Consider the following 609-nt stretch of genomic DNA (forward strand, 5'->3'; position numbering starts at 1 on the left):
CAGGTAAACTCAACATTGTATGTGATGGAAGGCAACAGGGCACAGGCGTGCCAAAGGAGGCTTTACTTACCCTCACATCGCCGGAGAAGGTTCGCCAGGCTTGGTCCGACTCCGCGCTGAAGGCGACGCCTGCCCGCTGGCCCTCGTAAGTGCCGAACACGTCCAGCGAGACATTAAAGGGAGAGGACGGGTCGTACTCGCCCTCGAAGTGGAAGCCGGCGGAGGCTGGTCCAACGGTGCCGGTCAGCTGTACATGTGGTCGTTAGTAAACTGGTTTGCCTAGGAATGTTTTCATGTTCTTATTGTAGCAGTAGGAATCTTGTGACTCTTTATAAAAACAATGAATATGTTAAAAAGACTTGGATTCGACCACTGATGGTACCGGCGTGAACGAAAATAAATAAAGCTTACCAGAATAACAACTCGATTTGATCGACTGAAGTCAAGGGTGTGGCTGGCCTGCATCACAAAGTCGTTGAACTGGAGGTGGAGGCCAGCTAGCAGGTGCAGGGGGTCGCTTTCGAAGAGGTAGGTGAGGGACGCCTTCGAGTTGATGAACAAACCAAGGTTGACCTCAGACTCGGCCAGTAAGGCGTAGTCAGATTTCTG

At 51.7% G+C, this 609-nt stretch overlaps 1 protein-coding gene across 1 annotated transcript in view; it reads right to left on the reverse strand.

Moving 5' to 3' along the window:
• Position 1: 1 nt before the first annotated feature.
• LOC119591081 (apolipophorins-like) overlaps positions 2 to 609 on the reverse strand; it is a gene marked incomplete at its 3' end in the record, with an annotated part of 16,924 nt that continues 16,316 nt past the window's right edge. The window contains exons 22-23 of the mRNA XM_037939802.1: positions 412 to 606; positions 2 to 247 (exon numbers count right to left, since the gene is read on the reverse strand). Of these exons, the coding sequence (XP_037795730.1) occupies positions 2 to 247; positions 412 to 606 (441 nt within the window). The remainder of the gene's footprint in view (positions 248 to 411; positions 607 to 609) is intronic.

Source organism: Penaeus monodon, chromosome 28 (assembly GCF_015228065.2).
Source record: "Penaeus monodon isolate SGIC_2016 chromosome 28, NSTDA_Pmon_1, whole genome shotgun sequence".
In the NCBI taxonomy this organism is placed as follows: domain Eukaryota; kingdom Metazoa; phylum Arthropoda; class Malacostraca; order Decapoda; family Penaeidae; genus Penaeus; species Penaeus monodon.